Source organism: Halichoeres trimaculatus, unplaced genomic scaffold (genome assembly GCF_033239565.1).
Source record: "Halichoeres trimaculatus isolate MK-OKI-2021-1 unplaced genomic scaffold, fHalTri1.1 fHalTri1_scaffold_4, whole genome shotgun sequence".
Lineage (NCBI taxonomy): Eukaryota > Metazoa > Chordata > Actinopteri > Labriformes > Labridae > Halichoeres > Halichoeres trimaculatus.
Window position 1 is genome coordinate 24,957,532 of NW_027437182.1, and position 23,733 is coordinate 24,981,264.

General features: G+C 41.3%; 1 protein-coding gene across 17 annotated transcripts in view; it reads right to left on the reverse strand.

Moving 5' to 3' along the window:
- celf5a (cugbp, Elav-like family member 5a) overlaps positions 1-23,733 on the reverse strand; it is a 215,654-nt gene that overhangs the window by 9,127 nt on the left and 182,794 nt on the right. For 3 of the 17 annotated variants that reach the window (XM_074667423.1, XM_074667420.1, XM_074667421.1), the window contains exons 6-9: positions 18,627-18,773; positions 11,053-11,197; positions 549-761; positions 154-246 (exon numbers count right to left, since the gene is read on the reverse strand). In XM_074667423.1, the coding sequence (XP_074523524.1) occupies positions 154-246; positions 549-761; positions 11,053-11,197; positions 18,627-18,773 (598 nt within the window). Of the gene's footprint in view, positions 1-153; positions 247-548; positions 765-11,031; positions 11,198-18,626; positions 18,774-23,733 lie in introns of all 17 variants that reach the window. The other 14 variants (XM_074667409.1, XM_074667414.1, XM_074667410.1 and 11 more) reach the window with 7 other exon arrangements.

Consider the following 23,733-nt stretch of genomic DNA (forward strand, 5'->3'; position numbering starts at 1 on the left):
ATTAGTGTAGTACTCTCTTGCCTTCACATGCGTCATATATGTCCCACACAAAACGAGGTGTTGTAGAGCCAAAGCAATACTGGGCCTGTTGTATTTATGTGTCTATTACATGGGATGAGATGTATAAAGTGTAAAGTAATAATGTTCTCTCACCCTCACCTTCTCTCTGCTGCTGCTGCTGGATGACCTGGGGTGGTTGGGGCAGTGTTTGGCCGATGGGAGTCAGCGTGGTGGCTGGATAGATCGCTGCAGAGAGGTGGAGTGAGGAGGAGGGGGGAAGAGTGTAAAAGACAGAGAGAGGGGGGAGTGTTAAAACAAGGATCCCACAGAGGATGGTGTCAAGGATGTTAAAGGTCGATCACACAAGTATAACACGTGTAATCAAAGGCTGTCTGATGCTTCAATCGAAGGCACTATTGGAATACATACAGCCACGCACACTCGTCCTGTAGTTACCCTGTGGTAATTGTCTCGTAGCTCCTGTGTTTATGGCGAATTGTAAAACCTGAGAAATACAGCATAGTAAACAGAGCTTTCCAGTCCCACACCTGTGTATTGCTGTACTCCAGTGAAGGCTTGCTGGAGGGTGTCAGCAGCGGTGGGGCTCTGGGTGGAGTAAGGAGGCAGCCCGTTGGTGTAGACGGTCTCCACAGCAGGGTGTCCATTGGGCTGATGAGGGATGCCAGTGAATCCGTTGACGATGGGCGTTACGATGCTGGGAACGGCGGAGGTGGTGATGTTGGCTGGTGGAGAACTGAGGCCTGCTGGGAAAGAAGTTTACTGTTACTGGATCATAAACAGTCTTTTAATATTGCACAACTAAAGAGCTACATTATCTTAAGATTTAGGTCACTGCACTCCCAATCTTAGAACTAATTAGCATAGTATGACAGCGATGACTATACATGGGAACGATGGAGAACTTCTCCAGCAGCCCAGATCAGAGTTAGCAAGAAATAAAAGACTTCTTTTCCACACAAAGAAAGAGTGTGCTTTTATTTTGAAGACATGCATAACCACACATGACACAGTGTTAACAATTCTGCTTTCCAACTACTGAGATGTTAAGCTTCAGCTTTTTATCCACTTAGTTTTTCTAAGAGAATCCTTGGATTTAATGTTTAACACTTTTGGTATGCTAATGACTTGTTAGAGTAACTTAAGCTCACCACATTGTTCTAGCTAAAACATCGCTTTATCCAGCTGTGAATCTGCTGCTAATCAACCACTGGCTGAATACTTTATGCTACTGTAATTGTTAGAGGTTATCATCACAGGTGTTACTGGGGGGTGTTCGGAAGTGACTATAGACTGTAAAAAAAAAAAAAAAAAATGGGCGTCATCTTGCTCAGCTAAAATGAGGTCTCCACAAAAACTGCTCCTCCTGGTGGCTGGCTGCAGTATAGGTAAAAAAATCAGACTCTCCAAACATTCCAGATGGGCTGTGGTCAAACTTTAAAAAATGAATACACGTCGTAGAAATGTTTCTCACGTCCGATTGCTGTGGTGATTTGAAGATATTATTTAGATGCCTTGTATTCAAGTCCTCTTTTTTCTGGAGAGTTTCGTTTTTATTAGTTATACAAGGTTAAAAACGAGGTTTTACGTCACATTTAACAATTATTGACAGATGCCGTTCTTGTGTATTTTTTTCGGGGACTGTACAATAAGTCGGGAGGTCGAGTCAAGAAGTGATTGGACTCTCAAAAGAAAAAAATATTATTTATGTCACCTGGCTCCACTCAGATTCTCCCAGAATCCCTCACACTCTCTACTGCACAGATTCTGGCTGCACAGCTGCTACCATTGGTGGTGCCTGTGACGGGGGTATTTTGGCTTCAAAACTGTACAATGATACATGGCAGAGCCACACTGTCCACTCTATATACAGTCTATGGAAGTGACTTGTTTCCTAGTTGTCGATTTATTTCAAGGCTTAAAAAATCTTAGAAAAATTCAAAACTGAGCCTAATTTATCTAATGCTGCGAAACACCAGATCACAGAGACTGCTGGTCTAAGTTTTCCAAGTATGGCTAACATACAGAGCAAGCACCACTGGCCTTCGGTCCTACTCTCAGGTTAAAGCCAAAATGCCTGTACTGTTACTCTGCTGTGGTAAAATAGAGTGCTACAGCAAAACTGTCACTATTAAGCGATTTTTGAAACATTTGTTGTCATTTGCGACACAGAGTCAGCTAAATTGAATTTAATTTGAACTTTTTATGTACAGATTGCATTATTTGCTGCTCCAACATACAGATAATGGTTGACAGAGTTGGATTAATTGTTGTCAGATTACCACCAATGGAATTAGACGGGCTGTCATTACAGCATGTTGCCCTCTGTCTGCTTTTTGCTTTCCACATGGACTGTTTTTCCTGCATACACCAAAGCCTGATGCTACTTGATTTTTTAAATACAACTCAAACACCCAAAGCACAACAAACAGAAAGCACAACACTTCTCATGCTTGAATCCAGACCCCCTGCCTGCACATTCTACGTTTTTATGTAGAATCTGAAAATAGAGATTAGTGTACTCCTGTACTCCGAGACATGCTTTTATTTTGTGTATAGTGGGTGAGCACAAGCACACACTCCAGAACAAGAAGATTTACACACATACACCCACCCACACACAATTCAACAAACACACAAAGCTCGTGACCAAGAGCTACACCCCATCTCCTCACTAATGCAAGGACACGGGTGCGACGTGAGTCTGTCACGTATCCGCCATTTGTGGTGACACATCCTGCAGGAAAGCTGGGAAGTCAACCTGTGAAAAATGAGCCTGTCCGTAGTGTTTGTGCGATACCCCGCTGGCTCCTACTGCTCAAGATGATGAAACCACTATGCAACTTCTAGGAGTGAGAGGAGGAAAAAAAGAAAAAAGATCCAAATAGAAGGAGATTACAGCAGAAGATTTGCTTGAACAAGCAGGTGGCAAAAAATCACAAAGATGCCTCCAACTTTTACACACCATAAAAAAAGGAAAAATAACAACAGTTGGCAGGTTGACAAATGGGTGGGTCATAACATATATGGTACACGCCTGAAAGGCAGCTGCAGGATGGTTCATGAGCAGAATTGAAATTGGATGCTCCCTGTCCTCTCTCATTCGATGCATTTTAAAAGGACCCTCCTTTGGAAAGTGTTTCCAATTATGCCGGGAACATCAAAGTACCCATTTTGAACAGAATCTCACTGTGTGATGGTCTCTCTAAAAGAGCTGCTCCGTGGTGAAGCATCCGAGCTCGTTGAAGTACGGCTCCCCTGAGGACCACCTCTCAATCTGGAAACCCTCGCTCCTGATTCAACAGAAAGCCCAGGTTGTCACGGAAACCCTCCAGCATGCCATTTCCCTACAATCTGTTGTCTGAGTAAAGAACCCCCTGTGAGAGGTGGTAGGGATAGGGTAAACAATCACATTCTATATGACATGCATTGAGATTTATGCTAATGAAACTGTAAATATGCTGTACATCAAATGCTGAAATCCTCCACCATCACATATCTAAGAATCCATGTGGAATTTCTTCTCTTTTACTTTTTTTCCCTCTTCTTCCCTACTCCCTCTCCTCCACTCGCTTTCAGCATTTAAGCCATAAGGAGCTGACAGTCAGGCAAGCAACTGCAGTGACCAGGGGAATTGCCCAGGTCCAGTGAGAGCTGTTGTGTCTTTTGCACTGGTTTTCTTTTTTTCTGAAGCCTCCCCACGATTGCTTGTTTCCTGCGGAGCTGTGATGAATTAGACTGCAGCTTCAGCCCATTCTCCTACCAGGACCCAGGAGACTGCCGCTCCTATTCTGAGGCCTAGAGACAGCTAGTCTGCCCGGGCCACACACACTCTACTGTACCGCCAGATAATGCACCCTCTCCATCATCAGGCAAATTCATTTTCAAAGGCTTAGCAGTGCTGTGGGAGCCCGCTGTTATGTATGTGAAGCAATTGGAGTGGTAGTAGGAGTAGCAGTAGAGGTAGGTAGGTAGGTGGTACAGTGGACCCCTTACATAGAATTACATAAGCTTCAGGGTCAGCAGTGGGATCAGACATACGTTGTAAAGAAGACACATGACAGATGTAGCAGATTTAGATCACCGCGTCAGGTCAGCTTATAATGCTAGATATAAGTTCACCTATTTATTAAAGCAGTCTTACTGTTATTCATCGAGCCCTGCATTAACCTGTAATTTCATGCCACCAGAATTCAAAGACATTGGCCTGCTATCTAGGTTGGTTTTAAAGATATCCAATCAATCCATATCCACAGTATTGAGGAGGCAAATAACTAATTTGTGCTTAAATTCCTGTTTAAGTCATAAATATTTGATTCCATTGTGTTTTCATAGACTTCAATTAAAATGATTTTCTTTTTCTTTTTATTCCATGTGATGTAAACTCCTTCACAAATTTGAGTTTATAGAAAAATAAAGGGATTCAACATTCCTTTAGCACTGCATGCTTGTAGCACATCTTTTAAGTGTGTTTAACTTTGTACTTTTTTTCTATGTCACACGTGCTTTGGCAATGTAAATGCACATTTGTCATGCTGATAAAGCTTTTTTAAATTGAACTGAAATGAGAACTGCAGAGTGAGAAAGATTCAGGTGTTAGCTCATGCCCACAAACCAAGATTTCTAAAAGTTAAATCAGGAAATCAGGAAGAGCATCTTCCGGGTAAACTACAGGTTCTCAATGTATTTTTTGAATTCTTGATGACACAACCTGTGGTCTGCACTATATGTTTCCAAATACACTGTATTAAGTGCTGAAGAGGGGGAGACTGAGCTGAAACACGACTCTCTACAGACTAGTTCGTTACCACTTTTTATGCAGACCAAACCAGTACGAGTACTCCTTCTTGAGTACTCACCGATACCGAGTACCGATACTACTAGTACTTTTGATACATTAAATATCAATTAACAGTGACAGGTCATTTTGATCAAAGACAGCACAGTCACTCTGCCATTAAGTCCGAATAAAACACAAAAAACTCTCTCTGAGTTTATTTTTTTGACAAATATTAAGAAATATATATTAAAAGTGCACAATAAAACTAACAACTGTCAGAGTTTAAGTATTTTTTTAAGTAAACTAAAGTGCAAAATAACAAAGTTAAACTGTTAACTCTTCCTGGTTCAGTCATATTGTCTGAAAAGGACCTGATGCTCATTTGCAGTGGTGTTGAACCGCAACAACTAGCAGCATCTAGTGGCGAGGAGGACTTGCTCGACACACAATTTTTTTGCCTGGAGTATCTGCTGCTAGTATCTGCAGCTTTAACGAGTACCAATACCTTGAAAAAAGCCTGGTATCTGCCCGATACGGTACCTGGTATCTGTATCAGGACATCCCTACTACAGACATTACTGCGTCCTCTAAACAGTTGAATTTGTTGCTTAGAGTTAAGTCAAACTGAGTTGCAAAAATATCTGTATTCATAGTATATCAGTGACTTCTATATCACAGACCCAATCAGCTGATCAGTTTCCTGCAGGGAGAGGAACAAGTGTGTGACACATCCTAGTACGATTCAAAACCAATAGGCTTTTAAGCAGCAAAGTAAAACTCTGAATAATTTCAAAACAACAGTTTCTTGAAGTGAGCTGATTCTGTTTGTAGTGGCCGATAGCCCAGCTGCTGCTCAAGTTCTCCAGCTGGTTTCTCAACAAAGGGGCCAAAATGACCAGCATCCCCTGTGGCTAACACAATTACTATTGACAAGTACCTCATGCAACCCTGCTCCAAAGAAAAAATACAAAACAACAAAAAAGATTCTAACACAATTTGATTTAGCTGGTCATAGAATAATGAGAATAAAAAATGTAGAAACAAAACATACTGGTATCGCAGAAAGCTGGGACAGATTCCTTTGTAACATCTGAGCCAACCCTGAGTAATACATAAGCACTACAACTGCAATGCTATTTATGTGTTGGATCCCCAAATGGGGTTACAACATAAGGTAAAAGCAATATGCAGCACCATGGACAGTCAACAGTGATTACATGAGAGAGCCATTTATGTAATCTTGTCATCATCTGTAACCACACCGTCACAATTGCCACCATGAGCAGACCCTGAGAGTGTTGTCCTCAGCTGAAATGGGAAAGTATTTCCTACTATCCTAAAGTAGAAAATAACAAGACATTTTCATTTTATACCTCAGTGGACACATAGTTCTTGCATTGTGGGAAATAGTATTCATGGGCTGTTTACAAAACGCACACACGAGTGCCGATATATACATGCGGCTGTCATTGTGAGCTGTGTGTACTGGCCTGTAATAATGACATGTTGTTCCCTGCTGTGGCACATGTGAATATAAAGCTAGTGGACAGCAGATTACACACTCTATGCAGCATGCTCTTAACTGTCATTTCCCCACTCTCTTTGCTGCAAGTATGAGGCCTGCTCTGCTAAACAGTATGTATGCATGTGTCACATATATTTATGTTATGCAAGCAGAATTCATATTGACATTCCTGCAGGCTGCTTCTCAGAGAGGAAAACTGTTGATTTGCTCCTTGTGATGATTGCTGCACGAAAGAAGTCTTCATTTGCCAAAGAAGTATTTATTATGCTAATTATACATTCAAATCAACAAGAAACGCTAGTCCCATACTAGAGAGTGCAGTCATTAGCAGCACAAGGACTGTCTTTTGCTGGAGCAAGCAATAAGCACTCAAAACAGATGCTTTCATCCAACTGATTTAAAATCTGAAGCATTTAGAGTCGAAGAAAAAATGTCTGGTTCTCAGTTTTGAATGGGAAGGGAACCTTTCCAAAAAGCCTTTTAGGAAAGACTTTTGGATATTACTACACTTTTTTGTGTGGGTCACATCCAAACCGCTGTTATTCATTGTTTTAGTGTGTTGGAGGTTCAGTTAGTACTGTGTCGGTCGGCTCTTATAAGTAATGTCAATCTTTTATGAGCATAAAAATTTATGCCATTAGATTCTCATGACAGTGTAGACTGATTATGAACAATCAATTTTAGTGTGAGAAAAATTATTTGATTTTCCTCATGAATGTTGAAACTAGTATTTAAAACACGCTGTTGTTACAAAAAATAAATAAGAAAAAAATTAATAAAATAGATAATAAAAATTAAAGACATTTGTACCCCTTGAAAGGCATGGTATATGCGACAGTGTGTCAGTGCAGTCTTGGTAGCTGCACCTGTATGCCAAGCTTTAAGTCAGATTGAAAGACATCTTAAGTCAGTTTGACACAAATTAAGCAAAAATAATCTTAATATTTGTTGTTATTATTTAGTGGTTTATCTATGGTGTGCAAGTAGCATGTGACTCAAAAGAGACAACATATCATTTTGGACCTTTATCACATCCAAATTAACATATTAACACTGATAATCCCAAAAATGGATCTGTAATTATATGTTGATGATACATTTCTTTACATGTATTAACTCCAATTGAAGTTGAAAATACCTTAAAAAATTCCAAAGCAAATACAGAAATCTGTGAATCAATAAAATGTATATGATGTTGTTTAGGAAGACTCTCAAAGCTGGTATAGGCCTTCAATGAATACCAGCTGCTAGTAAAAATTAGGGATACAGTGATACCGATCCAAATCTGCACTGCCCAACAAAAATCGTAAAGCTATAGTCAAACAGGTTTGGATAATTCTGTTTAAGGGACAATAGCTCTATATAACGGACATGTTGCCAGGTTACAGGATTTACCTGGTTATGTATTTTCTGTAGATCTATGTTTCTGAAAGGTTCCTCATAGCAAAGATCAATGGGTCCTATCTCTTCTGATGAACAAATTCATCACTTGACATTCTGGAGAGATATCCGTTTTAAATGTAATATCAGAGCAAAAAATGTTCCCTTTGGTGATGCAAAGCAGGTGCAAATCTGAAAAACCATCACTTTGTCTAATGGCTCATTAGTTTGGTGTTGGTAACCATGGAAGTGCTCTGCATCAACAATCTAACCATTCCAGGATCCGGCAGGGGTATTATTGCCCACCCCACCTGCCTTTGAGTGGGTTGTCTCTGGCTGTCTGTGGTGCTGGAGCATCTGCAGTGTGTTTAGTGTAATGTATACTTATCCATGTATCTACATCGGAGGAGAGAAACGCTATGCAACACAACATTAGAGTGACTTTGATTACACACTTCTCACATCCTAACAAAGCATCCTTGAAACTGTGAGTTCCTAACCACATACACTCAGCAGGATCTGCATCCCTCTTCAATCCTCCCCTTCCTCTTCCCTCACCCCACCCCCTCTATTTTCCTGCCTCTGTCACCCTTGTTTTGTTTAACTTTTATTTCTTCTGCAGCGCTCAGGGAGCCGCACCTGGCGAACATTATTTTCAAAAAGCATCATCATGCATCATTGTAAGGATACATGCTCTAATCAGCTGAACCATCTGGCAAACGGCTTATGCACCATCAAGCTTAAATGCTCTGCATCTGTTGATCAAATGGATGTCTCATTGTTTTCAGAGTAACACCCTTAACCTCTGAGCCTCTTTGTACTTCTGCTCTGCTGTCGCAAACAAGATATTTTATGTTGCAGAGGTTACACTGATCACTGAAATGAAAGATTAATGTCACACAGTTACTTCAATTCCATGCAGAGTTATCATCTATTAAGCTACTATTGGAGCTTTATATGCTAATGCTGAGCATTGTGTAATTTAAATGGGATACAGAAGCCGTTAAACAGAAAATACTCCCCTTACGGAAAGAAAGGGGACCTCAACCTTCCTACTGTCTATGCTTTTATCATCAGAATTTCAAGATTTGTTTGGAGCTCTAATTTGGTTGATGACACAACGTAATGCATAAATCACACCTCTCTCGAAGCACAGACGCACTCTGCTCCCAGACCCTTAAAAACAGATTCAGATATTATGATGAATTATTCCACTGACTGGTGGCAGACATCCTGGAGTCTCTCAGTAGTGTCAGAGTCTCTTGGCCTACTTATACAGACAGCCTTGCCAGTAATGTTATGTATTCCTTCAATGAACTCTAAATAAGTCATAGCCACAAGTGTGAAAAGGGAGAGAGAAAATAGCTGTGTACAACAAAGCATCAAACCAGACAACCGCTCCTGCAGCTGGGGCACCCGCACTCAGAAGAACAAATGAAGTAAGGGGGATATAAAAGATTTCATATTTATGACAGTCCTTGAAAATTCATGAAGGCTGTGCTTTCTCTCAAGGATTGATAATATATTATATTCAATAATAAAAGGTAATCAGTCGACTGTAGTGAGTCCGAAAGCAGATAAATGGCTCCACTTCACACATCTGATTCACAGACTCAGTCGTTCTCTCTTTTTGTCTCTGGATCACAAGCAGTATCATAACTTTCTATTGCCAACATGTAGTTGTTAGATCCTGGCATTGCAAATGGATTAATTTGTCTAAAAATTCCTGCACATAAGTACATTTATATTTGTATTATAGCACATCAAACAAAATGCAGAAATACTGCCTTTAAAGTACAGCACCGATTTTGGCTTCTGAGAGGCTGCAGTTCAAAGCAGAAACACAAACAGCACAGACAATACAATCAGACCGCAGGACAAAGCCTCCAATATAAACACACCCACACACACCCACACACACACACACACACACACACACACACACACACACACACACACACGCACACGCACACACACACAGAAACACAGACTGAATTTCTTGCAATACAGTTGCACTATCTTTCATCAGCACTATTGTGTTGCAAAGTACAGGTATGCAATTGCCATACTGTCAGTTCTTTACCCATCAAAATAAGAACATTGCGTTGTCTCAGCAAGACTGTGCTCTGCTTTTAATCACTGTCTCTGATTGATTATGCCCACCCAAAAGTGCACACTTTGCACAGAAAACATCACAGTGAATATTTGACAAATGGGTCTGCTCTTGAGATTTATGGCACAATGAAAGAAATTATCACAGATGTACTGTACACAACCAGCACGCGTGTCCATTGGCATCTTGTGCTACATAAATGCGCTCATTTGGCTCAAGGCAGAGACACAAGTGATTTAAAGGTTGATATGGGTCGTGTTGTATTGATTTGATCACCTGCTCTGCTGACTGTTTACTCTATTTGAGTCAAACAGATTAGTGTGAATAAACTAAAGGAAACACCAAACATGATCTGTACAATAAAACTGACATGAACAGAGTTCTTCTTTGGAAAGGTTTTCTGAAGAATCTGAAATCGTGCAGCAGGTTTATAATAAGATGCTGGCTTCCCATGGTGGCTTTGTCCCACCGGTGGCTTACAATGATTGGTTCAAAGTTACCAAAGTCATCACCTTAAAACTGAACACTGCAGTGTTGACAAAGTAGGTAAGCACGGCACAACAAAGACTTAGATACTGTATTATTTATTTCAGCTCGTGCTTTTGTTGAGTGGAGAATCTTGAAGTTTCCTCTGTCTCAAGGAAAATGAAGCACTGCTGAATAAGCAAATGTTATGCAGTGGGTAGATATTTCAAAGTCCTTCCTTTTCCTCTGTAATGCATCTGCATAGGAGGTGTTTGTTATGGAAAACAAAACCAACTGCATGCAGATCATGCACAAGTGCTTCAAAGCACAAGGTCAAAATACTACAGGGAAATTAGCGTCTTATCTGTAAACCTACTTATTGATATTCCTTATTCTACAGCTACGACCCCTAAATATTTCCTGCATTCATAAACAACATAAACATGCAAATCCCGTTTAACATTTTTCTTTTCTGTCATATTAGTCTCTCCTTCTCTACAGTGGAATAATTTGGGATTACCAGTGAACGGGACCCCTTTGTTCTGGACCTGCAGCAGATTTAGTTATTTATGTATGCTTACCCTGGGCACACAAACACACATGCAAATACTCGCACAGAAATCATCAGAAACACATGTAGACCAACAAAAACCTTAATGGCATGGTGACACACACATACACAAAGCAGACCTCACCCACAAACACACACACACACACTTACAAGAGGAAAGGGAATGAAACTGAGCTCACCCAGGGTTTGATGAAACTCACCCGACACCGGGGTCATGGGGGTGGGTGGGAGACTGTTGATGTTGAGCGCCCCCATCTGGTGGATCTGGGTGGCGGGGAAGGCCACGCTGGGCGTGAGGTAACCTCCGTGACTTGCTGCCATGATGGCTGCCTGCTGCTGCATGAGCTAAAGAAGAGGGACACGGAGAGATGGGTGGAGGAAAAGGGGTTGGATGGGGTTGTGTGTGCGTGCGTAGGAAAGCAGGAGGGAGAACGGGGTGCAGGAGAGGTGAGGAGAGGACAGATGGTAATGAAAATATAGTAAGTTTGGAGGGAGTCAGACAAAGACGGGAGAAGGGGAGCAGGAGAGAAACATGGCAAGAGTAGAACAGAGGGAGGGATGTATGTTGAGGTTGATGGATGGATAGTGCATGGGAAGTACAGAGAAAGTAGAGCGGAATAAAAGAAAGGGAAGAAAAAAGAAGCCTGTCAACCTATGTTTAGTGAATCTGTCTATCCTCCCAGCAGGAGGCCTGTCACCAGCTGCAGAAACGATTTAATAGCTGTCTGTTGGGCTCATACAAATCAAGGCATTGACATGTGCACATTATCTCTGCGCTCTGGGAACAGGAAAAGTTTGCCAAAGAGTTACATCGCTATTTTCTTACCATCGTCAAACTTCTCAATACTTTTTGGCTTGTATAGAAGAAATAAAAACATCAAGAACTCATAATTTTTCCAAAATCTCATCTCTACTTTTCCGATGAACTTTTCAAAACTTAACTTGCAGCCAGACATTCGTAAACAATCCAGAACCTGCTTTGTTTTAAAATTCAGACAGAAACCAATATGTGTGTCTCTGGGTTAGTCATGCCAAGTAAGAGGGCATTCAATAAAAACAGGGTTTGAACCTAACTAAATTTAGTTTGTGCCAAAGACCTATTTGTGTTTAAGGTGGTGGAGCTGTTCTCTGCTCTGAGGTATCACTAAATCCAAATCCTGAGTCATTAAAGCAACATTTCAGAGCAGGAGTAGCTTGCAACTCAAATTCCAGACCATGTGAGTAATACAGAATGTTAGTCAGAAATTTGCAATGGATGTCAATTTTCACCCATTGGACAAACCCAGAAAGAGATAAAAATCAATAGCCGTACATTCACCCAGCATTTCTATTCAGCACGAGCTGAGAAGTGGGAGCTGGAACTGTTTTCCATCGCATGAACCCCACAGAGTGTTTATTCATATGCAAAGGACACGCTCGCATGCATCACTGCCCCACACTGCATTGTGCGCACACACACTCACACACACACACACACACATATGCATACAACATGCATGAAAAGAGATAGACTGTTTGAGTTACTGTACTCGGCTTGAATTCTAGCTGTGTGAATCCAACGCTCAACGCTCAACTCAAGAGGAAATCCATCATTGTTCAATGGAAACTGAAACTTGCAAAGTGATGAGTTTATGAAGAATCCAAAATATTTTGCAGATCTTTATGCTACAGGGTTACAAAGACACAGCTGGATCAATGTCTTACAGCTGTCTCTGCATCTGTTTAATACTGCTTCTGCGTGTCAGGGGAGCTGCTGATGGCCGTGGCCTCAGAATGACTCATATAAGCAAAAATCTAACTCCTCTGCCACGGGCACTAATGCTAATGACCATGTTGTGGGACAGCAGAGTTATAGAAAGCCACTCTGCTTCTATTTGCATGGAGACCCTGCAATAGAAAAGCCAATTATTTTCCCTCAGTGGCCCTGTCAGGTAACCTGAAAGCTGCTGTCCCGCTGTAGAATGCCCAGCGCTGGCATCTCATCCATTAGCCACATGGCCTGCCACTGCTATCTATTAATGCCTTTTATCATTTGCATAATTTGGATGTGACAAATGGGTATCATCCGTTTCTTTCCAAATAAGATGAATTGAGCCTTTAAGGGGGCATAGCTGCAAAAGACAGCAAGGGAACAAGAAACCAAACAAAAGCAGTGACACAGAAACAAACAAAGAGGTCTTGAGGATCCAAGCGTCCCTTGCTTTGCTGTGACTGCCCCCCCATTAGGATGTGAAAAGGGTTGGACCTCAGGATGAGGGGTTTGACTGGGCTGGTATTACCGCAAAAATACGCTGCCACTCCACACACTGCTTTTTGTCTTTGGCTTAGAGAAGTCTGGAGACTTGGGGCTGGCTCTAATAAGCTTGCAGCCTATTTGTTGCTGGTTTTATACAAGCTACAGGCCTGGATGAAGTAATAATGGAGTGGGAGGGAACACTCCAGAATGCAGGCCTATCTCCCAGTGCACGTCTTAGATAATGCATTCATTTACGACATCTGTCAGATTGTCATGGGTAAAAACTCTGCCATTCATTGACGCTTCATTTCAAATGAAAATGCAACAAATTGCAAACCCAAGCATGTAATTATGTTGGTATGCAGTGGTTCACATCAACTGGCTTTGATGAAAAATGAAATAAAAAGCAGAGTGGTTATGTTGACAGGGATAGTCACAGTCATTCCATTTTACTTCTCGTGTGCTTCTTTTTTCCTTTTTTCTTTTTTTTTTTCAAAATTTCAAAGGCATTATATTCAAAAGCCATTCCCGTTTCTTTATTTCTGCACTCCCCAGCAGATAGCAAATGTCTCTGGTGGGAAGAATGAGCAGAGCTGAGTCTTCATCATAACAGACACAACCTTTTTCTGCTTCCTCTTGAAAAGAAAGAAGGAAGAAAGAAAAGGCAGAGAGAAACAAGGGGGACAAAAGAGGAGCGCGCGAGATGAAAGGTAGAGAAAGAAAGTTGCCTGGGCTCCGGCAGCATTCATTTAGTGTCAGACATCTGCTTTTTTATTGCAACCTGATGGCATTACTCTCCCCTGGTGCCAGCAGGCAATCACCTCTTTATCACATGGCAATTATCTCTGTAGCGCTGCTCTGTGACTCTCTGACTCTCAGCACTGTCACATGTGACCTCTTATAGCCCAACCAGCCGGGGACGGGAGGAGAAAAGAGGGGGAGAGACAAAGAGAGGCAAAGACGCAGAGCAAGGGGGTGAATAGGCTGAAAAAAATGAGAGAGGGAGACAGAGGGTCAATGAGGTGAACTAAAAGACTGAAGACAGAAGACTGAAGCTCAAGGGTCTCATTTGTTGCACCCATGCTGAATCTCTTAAGGAAGATTTGAATAAAATCTGATGCTCCCTCTACATGTGTTTGTAGAGCTAGTCCTCACAAGTGTAGAACAACTAAACCAGGTCACACACATGCTGCTGTGTGTGTGTGTGTGTATGTGTGTGAGAGAGAGAGATCAGGCAGTTTACAGCACAGCCAAATGATGCAGTAATGTCTTACAATCATTTCTCATGTGTGCCATGTTTGAATGTGAGTCCCTCCAACAGGGGGAGATGTTTCCTAATGTGAGTTTACAGTCATCATCCTCCCTCTCATCCACCCACACATTGTCACTAGCAGCATCTAGTTAAACCATTTTCTCTCCTCTCATTTATCTATCCCACACTTAGTCTAATGCATCTTTTAGGGAGGCACGAGGGGCACGTCGCCGGAGGTGCCATTAAATCTAAAACTTGTCTCTTGTCCTTCTGACACAGCGTGCAGTTCTCCAACTAAAGAGACCAAGGGAAAAGCTAAAATGGCTGTCTCCCCAAAGAGAAGAAGGGAGAAAAGTGACTTGAATCAAATCTAATCGTGTACAAATATGATGTTTGTGTCTTGAAGGGGAAATACAGAAGGTAATAAAAGCTGGTTTTATTACTTGCATTCAGCGATTCATGGGAGAACTATTATCACTCCCTGCTAACGCTGGAATGAAACATGGAATCTCACTCTCTTGCTCTCCATCTGCTTGTGTTTTATGAAATCACCTTTTTGCAAATAGGATGTCTCCTGTCAGAGCACACCAGTGTCTGTGTCTATCGTGCAAATGGCACATTTCTCATTTTTGGCATATGTTGTCAGTGTTGTACCCCTCCAATTTGTGTTCGGAGCCCCCTCCTTCTCCTGGTTTGACTAAAATCCAATTTACTGGCTGTCAGCTCAACTCTATAATCCTATCCACTGCTGTAGTGGAGAGGTAGCTCTTTGAATTTACCATTTACTGTACTGCCTGGTTATGGCTATATATACCATCTCTCCCCACGTCTGTATTCTATACTGTGCCACCTCCTCTTCTCTTGGCCAGTGTATATGGAGAGTGGGCGAACATGTAGTGTGTCTTTGGAGATAAAGTCCTTTTTCTGTCACTGCAGGTTTTTCGTCTTGGGGGAATATGTGTAGTTTATCTTGCAGTAAAGAAACATTCATCGTATCACTTCAGCACATTCCTGGTGGCTGCAGGGGAGGCAAGCACCCCACACCAGATTCTGTAATGTAATCATGACCACTGTACAAGCTGGACTCCCACACTAAAGATAACTACTATGTCCCTTCATTCCACTTTATTACGCACCTTGCAGTGCAAACCAGTATTTAGAATCATTAAGAGTCTTTAGCCAGATATGAAAACAGGAGCCTTGCTGATTATCCATTACTGCCTCTTGTGCGCTCTTACTTGATCAAAAGTTGGGATGAGTTTATCTCTGAGGTTGCCATGCCACTGAACTTCTTCACCGACTTCCTTTGTTTTGCTAAAATTCATTACAGCAGGTACAAAGCACTCCAGTCGAAGTGATTCATAATGCTAATACAAGGAGAATTTCACCTTCACCACCGTCGTTTTCATGCTGGATAATCTTTCTGTCGAGGAACCCACATACGTGCAATTTCTCCTTTAGATTTAGTGGTAATTGATTCTCTTTAATGCTGAAGTATCCCTTATGCCCTTGTTGCTTTCACTCGGAACTCCATTACCCAGCATCATCCTGCTCTTTGTCATATTATATCTGTGTACGAGGGAGCGAGGGGAAAAGAAAGAACTTTTGCGCCACAGTGTGTGAGCGTGTACACTCTTGTGTGCGTCTGTATGAGTCGACACGGGTCTCTGCCACAGTAAATAAGAGTCATGGCCAACCTGAGCAGGGCACAATGCTCTCCCCACTGACTACCACTGCCTCAACCACCTCTTAAACATTTGCATTTCTCCACATTTCCTGGGAAAGGACTGCATTTCATGAATGGTAATGAAGGAGGGAGTTTTACTGGAGAGAGCACAAGAGATGGCCTTACAATTACTGTGGGATGGTCAATTTGCACATTTCATACTGGGTCCCACAGCTGGGATGTGTAAATGAGGGAAATGGATAAGTCCCCGAGACCCAGCTAACGTCATCAATTAATCCTGGGGTTTAGAAATGGGAGTATACATAAATCTGACATCCAAATAAGTACAGAAACAAGATTTGTGTTCTTTCTCCTCTGGGTTGAGTTATGATAACCGTGGTGACAGAGACCCAGGTTTTTATCTCTGCTATGGACAGAAAGCATGCCTTGAATTTATTTCAGCACTGGGTGGGATGTTCAGTGTGTGCATGCGATGTTGGGCATGAGCGCATGCTCTGCAGGAAAGACAAAAGTTAGTGTGCAGATAAGTTGCCTATGGAATATTTCAGAGTCAATGGTGGCCCCTGAAGCATCTCGCAGGCCCAGAAGGGGGCAGAGGCGGAGGGGGAGGGGAGCAGTGTGATAGAGGGTAGAGGGGACGCATGGTGAGAGAGGCTGCATGGGCTGTCTGAACCCATCAAAGGCCGGGGGTCTGCTGTGTGCGTATGGTGCCATGCCCCGAGGGGGGATATGTTGGGCGGGGGTAGGAGGGCAGAGGAGAGCTGATGAAGAGGTTGGAGGGTACAAGCCAACTCAATGTGTGTGTGTCTTTGTGCTGTGGAAAGTGAGAAAAAGTGCCTTATAGCTGTGAGAAGGGGAAGTGGTACTGATGGAATTGATTGTTTGGCGATGCTTTTTTTTAACTACAAGTTTTGTCAAAACAAGGATTCAAAACAATTGTTTTCAGAGTGATTGAATAGAAAACAAGATCTCTAATTTACGCATTCAGGGGTTTCATCCTGTCTTAGGGGCCATTTACACAACAACGGTTTTAGGGTGAAACCCAAAGGATTGTTGCATTTCAGCCCCGCGATTACACGGAAACGACGTTTCAGCTGACCTAAAACACAAACTTTTAAAAACGGCCTCCAGAGTTGGATTTTTCTGAAACGCTGCCGTGTAAACAGTAAGCCGGCGTTTTCAGTTGAAACGCTGACATCACATTCCGCTTTGTGCGAGTCAATACAACAGGGCAACATTACCATTGTTACGTTCCTTGTTGTGCTTGTTCTGCTCAATCTGCTGACTGTCTTTTAACAAAATGTGCATCTGTTGCTCCACTTTTGCACTTTGTATTCTCCAATACACCAGATGATCGGCTCAACTCTACTTTGGTGGAGATCTCCCAAAAGCTGCTTCTGGACGAGACAGTTATGGCACCACCTACAGGCCTGGCATGCTTACTACAGCGGTTTCAGTCCCTCGGCGTTTACGTGTAAACGCATATTTTTTTTCACTGCGTTTCAGCATTTTCAGATGAAACGTTGTCGTTTAAACGGGGCCCATAGTTATAGGTAGGGATGGGTACTTTTCACATTTGAAACGATACGGAAACGATGCCCGGTACCTGGAAATTGGTATCAGTACTTAATGGTACCAATTTTTGGTACTTGTGTGTGTAAATGTGGTGATAAATGTTAAATTGTTTAACAATAAAATCTCAATCTTTTCCAGTTTTACATATTTAATCTTCCACATGAAATCTTGCAGTGCTGTGTTCATGTTCAGTATGGAAAATCACCTACGCTTTCACTCTCTCACAGTCACAAGGATGCGTTTAGGTACCTAAACATGGCACTGTTTTTATGTAAATCTGTACTTGGTAGATGGAATTCAGATGGTGCCTATAAAAGTACCTAATTCGGTACCCATCCCCTGTTATAGGTGTGAAGACAGAAAACAGTTGTGCCTGTGTGTGACACCAGCTCCAACAAAGCAGTGTTCTGTGCCACATTATCCAAAAGCAGATATGGGTCAAACAAAAACACTAAGTCCTGTTCAACATGTACAGCATCGTTACATAAAGTTATGGAGGTAAATTAGTCATTTTTGTTGTTGTTGTATAACGTAAAGTTAGAAATCAGACTCTGTAGGGTTTTTAAGCTTGAGAATTCCTGATTCTTTGTGTTGGTACAGGAAGCAGAACAACAAACCTGTTTGGTTTGTTTAAAATGACAATCACATATCTTTGTGCCCCTGGGGGCAGCAGTAACAGGCTGCACACAGCACTCATCAGATGATGAGGCAAACGTGTTGGCTAATATTAGCTCTTTACTTACTTTTTTAAGGGGGTCTGTCAATCATGAGCCCTTAGAGTCAACCGTGTATAACTCCCATGTCAATAGATATTGAGCTAATATAAAACTGAGAATTGGTAGGCTAGCACGAAATAAGAGTGAAATATCTCTCTATTTATTTTCCTTATTCTACAACTAATTATAATTCTTTGAGACAAGTCAGATTCTAACAATTATAGTTAGCATTTAGCATTGCATTAGCATTCACTCTGAAATTTTTTTTATTGTGCTGTATTGTCTACATCTGGTCTGCTCCAACTCACCGCATGTGCGTACGAGCTGTAGGTGCTGAAGGGGAGGGCGATGGCTGGGTTGAAGATGCCAAACTGCCCAACCATCTGCTGCATACGTCTGATGGTGCGCTCCTTGTCTGTGTCGGCAAACTTAACCACCAAGCTGGAGGAAGCACCCTGAGGGAGTAGAGAGGAGAGAAAATCAGAGGCAGCAGAGCACGGACACTTAACCTGTTTCACTGCAAGGCGCTACAACACCAATGCTCACCCACTCACTCGGAAATCACTCTTTCAGTGTGCACAAAATCTTTGAAAACGTCAAAACAAAGGAGAAGAGATCTTTTTGGTTATGAGTTCTGATTTCTTGGTATTCAGTTTTCAAAAGCCACAACAACTGCTGTCAACATCAATATCTGTGAACTCCTTTAATTGCATGTCAGAGGTTTTATTTTTATTTTTTGAGGATTCTTTATTGTTTTAATTGCAGCAGCTGCATCCCTCATTTGTATCATTGCAGAGAACTGTGTCTCCTTATTTTACAGTTGACATACATAAACATGACTCTAACAGGATATATGTGAAGAATAAAAATAATCTGCTTATTGAGTAAAGAGCTCTGGAGGCAGATGTGTCGACAGAAACCATCCGCTCCTTCAATCGGTTTTAAACATATGTACAAAGTCACTCGGGGCACAGCAGCCTCGCTTTGCATGATATAAATATTTTATACTTTTCCCCAGCTTTTCCCCCTGCGGTACAGTACATATATGTAACCTTGGTGCTCCTTCCCACAGTTAAGGCTAAGAGATCTGCAATGTGCAATGATTTGAAATAAGAGCTGCAATTGGCAGTGCTTCCTATTGACCTTGGTGAAAGTGTTCTTCAAAGAAAATGTTGCCTTTTTAGAGCAATTTCTTTCATCTTGTCCTTCTGTTTGAGCCTCCCTCTTTCTCTCTGCAGCCCCAGATATCCACCCCTGTATCAACATTATTACCTCTTCCTGCAGCCCAATAATGAAACAGCAGGTGTGTCTGCCACACACCCTTCATTAAGAATCTACAAATGATTTAGCGCTACAGTTGACCTTTTGTGCGCTCCGCCTCTCCTCCCCTATGCGCCCCCAAACCGGCCAATCGATCCAAATAAAAGGCCGAAATATTACTCTGCTCTGACAGAGTAAAAAGGTTGTGTGTCAGTCATGATAAGAGACCCCCTGAAATTGATGCAAGACTGTCAATAACAGCTGTAGTCACTGAGGTGCAGGAATAGGAGGTTGGGGGTTTAAAAGGCCTTAGAGTGGTTTGTGTTGGTTTGGTGTCCCCTATTATTTATTTTGCTTTCACCAAAATTTTTTATTTTCATTGATTCTCACTTGTTTTATTTTAATATATTTTGCTGACCTTTCCCATGATTATTCGTATGTCTCTGTGAAGCACTTTGAATTGCCTTGATGCCAGAATGTGCGATGTAATATAAAGTTGCCTTGGTGTGGATAAATCCTGTTAAGTGTTAAGATGAAATGCAAATTAAATTGATTTAATTTACGTCAAAGTCTTCATTGAAATAAAAGTTTATTTAGCATAAGCTCTAGTCTACATATTGGTTATGTATGCAGATCACAAGACACAACTCCTGCAATGCAACACACTATGTTACTGCATAGTTCATCAGATTTTGTTCAGGTATTTCTCATGTTTGCATTTCCCAGGCTTGAGTCTGAGGAATTCTGCTAATAAAGACATCTACAGACAGCAAGAGATGCTCAAAGACAGGCACTGGACCTTTCGACTGTAGCACATAGATTTTATCCTCTTCCTTTCCCTTCCTCCCATCTTTTCTCAATATTCCCCCCAGGCCTTCCCTCCTGGCTTGCTCGCTGGCTGAATTACAGGTTTGAAGGATTGTAGGTGAGTGGTCAGTTGGTTGGTTTGCCGTCTTGCTTAATAGCTGATTGTCTAGTTAGCTGAGTGATTGACTGACTGGCAGACTAGTTGGTGAGATGCTTCAGCTAACTGGCTGACAGACTAATTGCCAGACTGTCAAACTGGCTGACAACTGTTGTGTGGTCAGCTGAGTGACTAAGTGTTTTGCCTCTCACTGTACATACCAATCCTGAGAGAACAGTGTACGATTCTTCAAGAAGAGATACAGGATTGTAATATAGAAATTCTCAATTTTTCTTTTTCATTGTTTATACTTACATTTCAAGCAACTTCCAGGTTGACTTTGACAGAAATATCTGCAAGTTTAGAGCCTGTTATATCTGTATAAATATTTCACATCTGCATTTTTAACATAATCAAAAGGATTTAACTTTGAATTTTTTAGGACAGGGCAGTGCAGGACCAGAATACAGATTTTAACTCTCTGTCATGGTTAAAAAAGCAATTAAAAGCGTATCCACTTTGTTAATGAGAGCTGAGTGTTCTTGCTCCGCTTCTCTAATTTTGGGGGGAGGTTTAGTAATCAGAGCACATTAAGCTAGAACACCAAAGTCGAACCTCTTTCTCAATGATAGTGGAGTACGCCTGCTTAGATAAAGCTTCTTGGTTTACTGTACATACAGTGAAGGTCCTGCTTGGGCTGTTGCTGCCAAAATCCAACACAGGCCTCTGGAGATGGCCATATACAATGACAAGCCTTTCTTTACTGCTTTTCCTCTCCTCTTCTTAGTCCTCGCTTCAATCTGGCCATCCAGTCAAGGAATAAGGCTGTCAACCACTGAGTTAGGTCCTGCTCAAAGTTTTGGACAATTGAAAGTTTTACCTTTCAACTATTGTAAAGTCATAGTGGACTATTACAGATAAATCTGAATTGGATTCCCTTTTAACCCCCTCTGCTATCCATGACTCCATCAAGTCAAAGTTAAAAGTTGATCCACTGCACTTCTGCCTCCCTCGAAGTGACTATAAAGTATGTTTTGGAGACTCTGTTTGCTTCATATTTGCATTAATTCATCAGAATTTCACAAAGAAAGAAAATATTTGAAAGAAACCGTGTTGTAGCATTAGCAGCAAATGGGACAAATGGGACTTATAACATTACCAAAAATTCAACCCCTATTTCCATAAGTGTTCTGTCATTAATGCACACACAGGAGCTTCTCCATGCCTGTTTAGTCATTGCCTGTGTCTCAACAGGGAGTGCTGTGGTGCATCCTAACTCTGTCTCCAAACCTCTCTTTGCTCCTCCTGGTTCTTCTAAAAGTTAGCGATAAGTCTACTATCAACAGAACCTGTGCCCATCACACATCAAGCTGAACAGAGAAGGTGCTATCTTCTGAATTTCAAAATAAAACGCCACATTCAGTCTCTGGACCATACAACCGTTTGTATGGTAAATAAATAATTACTGATAACGTTATGTTGATTACAAGTACGAAACAGCCACTTATCCATAATCAATGCTGACCACAAGACTTTTAGCTGTTAATTTTTCTGTGAAGATAACAGCACAGCAAAGACAAACATATCTACTGATATGACACAAAAAATTAAACCTGCAAAAAAATCAAAACTATATGACTATAAAAATTATTGGTAGAAGCAAGTAATTGATGGAAAAATGTCCAAATAAGCAGTAAATCAACCACAGGAAGGCACTGTAACCTGCTTTCAGTACATCATTTAAATTGGTAAACCATCACTCCAAGAATGCAGACAGGAAAGTACTGATAGCTGCATAACTACCTGAGCTAAACAGCTAAAGGCAGCTAAACTTGCAGCAAAGGCTTCTGTCTCTAAGAAACTATTTCTCCATACACCAAAATGAAATGGAAAAATATAAAAGGTGTTCTTTTAAAACTGTCTTATCAATGCAATCTGGTGCCCTGTACAAACTCCACTCTGCAAGCTCTTGTAACTCTTCCCTAATCTAATGCATTTTGTTTCTGAAGTCGTATATCTGTTTGCATCATGTTTCGTTTTGTACCTGCTTTGTGTTTCTGTGTGGCATTGAACTGCAGGATGTTTCCTCCTTATAAGAATCTCTTAGAGATTCTCTTGTAGAGAATTTAACTCTTTTTCTTTATCACACTTTTCTCTATTGATCCATCTGGTTGCATAATGGCCTCATGTCAGTATTTCTTATACTTTGGATGTTTGTCCTGTTACCTGCAATGCTATTTCAAGAAGATCTGTACACTGAGTCTGCTCTCCTGCTGCTTCTCTATAGGACACCTGACTTGTGTAAGTTGGTGGCTAAGCATTCTCAGCCCCATTTGTTTATCTCATAGGTTTTCCTAGTCAGACCTGTCAGGATATCACTGAGCAGAATCTCCAGTGCTATAAAGGGAGGAGGATGAAGTCTGAAGTAAAAGTCTCATTAAATTTTAAGCTGCCAAGTGTGGGAAGAATCCCCCCACCAGGCGGCTCCCAGCTGCCTTGAGAGCCTCTGAAGGAAGGGGAGTTAAACAGAGGGGATAAAAGAGGCACCGCAGAGATTCAGGACCAAAAGGAAAGTCTGCCTCTTTAAAGTTTCTTCTCATTGCCAAGAAGGGTTGGTGTCTGTCCAAGCTCCAAGGCCGGCTATACATCCCGCACTCCTTTAACTTTAAACATATGCCTGCTGGCACTAGACTACCATAAAGCTAGAGGAGAAGACTGAAAGTGTGCATTGATTTATAGCTGTATTGATATAAATAGCTTTATTGGTTTCAAGAGTCACATTGTAAAGTTTTCTATGAAGTCCCAGTCTCCCTGACTTTGTCCAGCAATGTTGGAGTCTATTTCAACACTGGCACTGTATACTAACAAAAAGTAAGGAAATACATTTTAATGTGTTTAACTTGATGTTTATACCTTTAAAATCTTTTTTTTCAACCAGCAAAAAAAGCTGCCTCTTTTTATAGAGTGTAACTGCTGCCGCTGGCTTTCTTTCACTATATGTGGCACCCGTTTCCAACCAATTATATGAATTGCTCATCATATGTACATAGAAAAGGAGCATATTTAAAAAGTAATGTCTGAATATTGAGTTTTAATTTAAAAGAGGGATTATATCTTTGAATCAGATAAATTCCCTTTGTTCAAATAAAATCTGACATCTATAAATTATCCCAACTGAGCCCCCTATCAATTATAAATACACAGGAAGCTGATACTAAGGTAGAGCCTATATTTAATGTAGTTTTCATAGT